Below are 1,424 nucleotides of genomic sequence, written 5' to 3'. Positions count from 1 at the left end.
GCCCGGCGGAGAGGCCAACCTGGCAGGGGTCTCCCTCCGTCGTCCGTCTCCTCGGGGCCGGCGTGTCTCCTGCAAAGCCCGGAGGGCCGGGAAGCGCCGGGGAACCTCCTGCCAGGCGGCCGGGGGCCGGACGGAAGCCTCGGAGGAGGCCGGGCGGGCCCGTGTCTGGCGTGTGCCTGTCCCCGGCTGCCTCGGGCAAACGGGAGAGGCTCTTCCTGGGGGGGAGGGGGCGCCCTGCCCCCGCCTCCCCAGATGGCCCCCTCCCCGCCCGGCCAGACGAGCGCCGCCAAACAGCCCGGCGGGGACTATTTGACGAGCAAATATTGGGCCCGGGCGGCCCTCCCCCGGCCTGGGTGCCTGGCAATAGACCCTCCTTCGCCCCCGCCCCCGCCGCCTCTCGGGTTCTCCAGCCGGCGGCGGTGGAGGCGACCATCTGGTCCCAATTATCCATTAACCACGGCGCCCTCCTGCTCCGCCGTCCCCTCCGCGCCAGCCAGGCTCTCCCTGGGCCCCGGGCCCCGCGGAGGGGAGGGGCGGCGCAGGGGGAGTGGGGCTGGCCGGGGACTCGAGGCCGGCACCCAGTCGGGGCGGCCTTCTGCCAGGAGCGCCCGGAGGGGCAGCCCCCAGGCGGGGTCCGCAGCCGCCGACCGGGGCCCGAGACGCCCTCCCAGGCCTCTGCAAGGGCCGGGAAAGCCGCCAGGTGCCCGCAGGGCTGCCCCTCTCTCCAGAGCGCACGGAGGAGGACGGCGCCTCCTGGCCCGAAGGGCGCCGCCTCCGCCTCTCCAGCCCCCGCCCCACTCCGGGCAGCAGGACCCCGGCCGCCCGAGCCCTGCTGCTGCTGCCGCCGCCGCCGCTACAGAGGAAGGGCCTCGCTCCCCCACCGCCCACCCGGAGACTCGGAAGGAGGGAAAGCGCAGCCGGGGGCCGCCCCGACAACTCGGATTCCGGGCAGAGCCCGCTGGAGAGGGAGGGCGGAGGAGGCGAAGTTTGCGCCTCGACTCCTGCCCACATCTTCGCCCCCCGCTGCTTACCGGGGAGCTGCCTGGGGACGGGGGAGGGGACGCGACGGGGCGCTGGAGAGGACACTTCTGGCCTCCCTCCTCCCCCTCCCCGGCCATGTCGCCCTGGGCACCTAGCAAAGGCCGCCTCTCTCCACACTGGGAGGAAGAGGAGCGCCGGTCTGGCGAAGCGACGCCCTTGAGCTCCAGACAGAACTCCAGATTCGGGACTCTTCCTTGCGCCAGGAGATCAAAACGGGGGTGGGGGGAGGAGAACATAAGAGAGAAGCCAGTGTTGGATCAGGCCAGTGGCCCATCCAGTCCGACACTCTGTCACACAGTGGCCAGAAACACCAGGGGCCACCAGGAGGCCCAGCGGTGGGGCCAGGAGGGCACTAGGAGCCGCCCACACTGCTGCCCCCCCCC

General features: G+C 73.6%; 1 protein-coding gene across 1 annotated transcript; it reads left to right on the top strand.

Moving 5' to 3' along the window:
- Positions 1 to 252: 252 nt before the first annotated feature.
- LOC107114075 (basic salivary proline-rich protein 2-like) lies at positions 253 to 1,178 on the top strand (the record flags this gene model as incomplete). The annotated part of the gene is made up of 1 exon (XM_015415503.1): positions 253 to 1,178. A coding segment is annotated over exon 1 (926 nt), but the record flags the coding sequence as incomplete, so codon positions are not given.
- Between the last annotated feature and the right edge of the window lie 246 nt (positions 1,179 to 1,424).

This window comes from Gekko japonicus, unplaced genomic scaffold (genome assembly GCF_001447785.1).
Source record: "Gekko japonicus isolate JY-2015 unplaced genomic scaffold, Gekko_japonicus_V1.1 scaffold1667, whole genome shotgun sequence".
In the NCBI taxonomy this organism is placed as follows: Eukaryota; Metazoa; Chordata; class Lepidosauria; order Squamata; family Gekkonidae; genus Gekko; species Gekko japonicus.
Note: the sequence above shows the minus strand (reverse complement) of the source record. Positions and strands in the feature narration are given on the sequence as shown.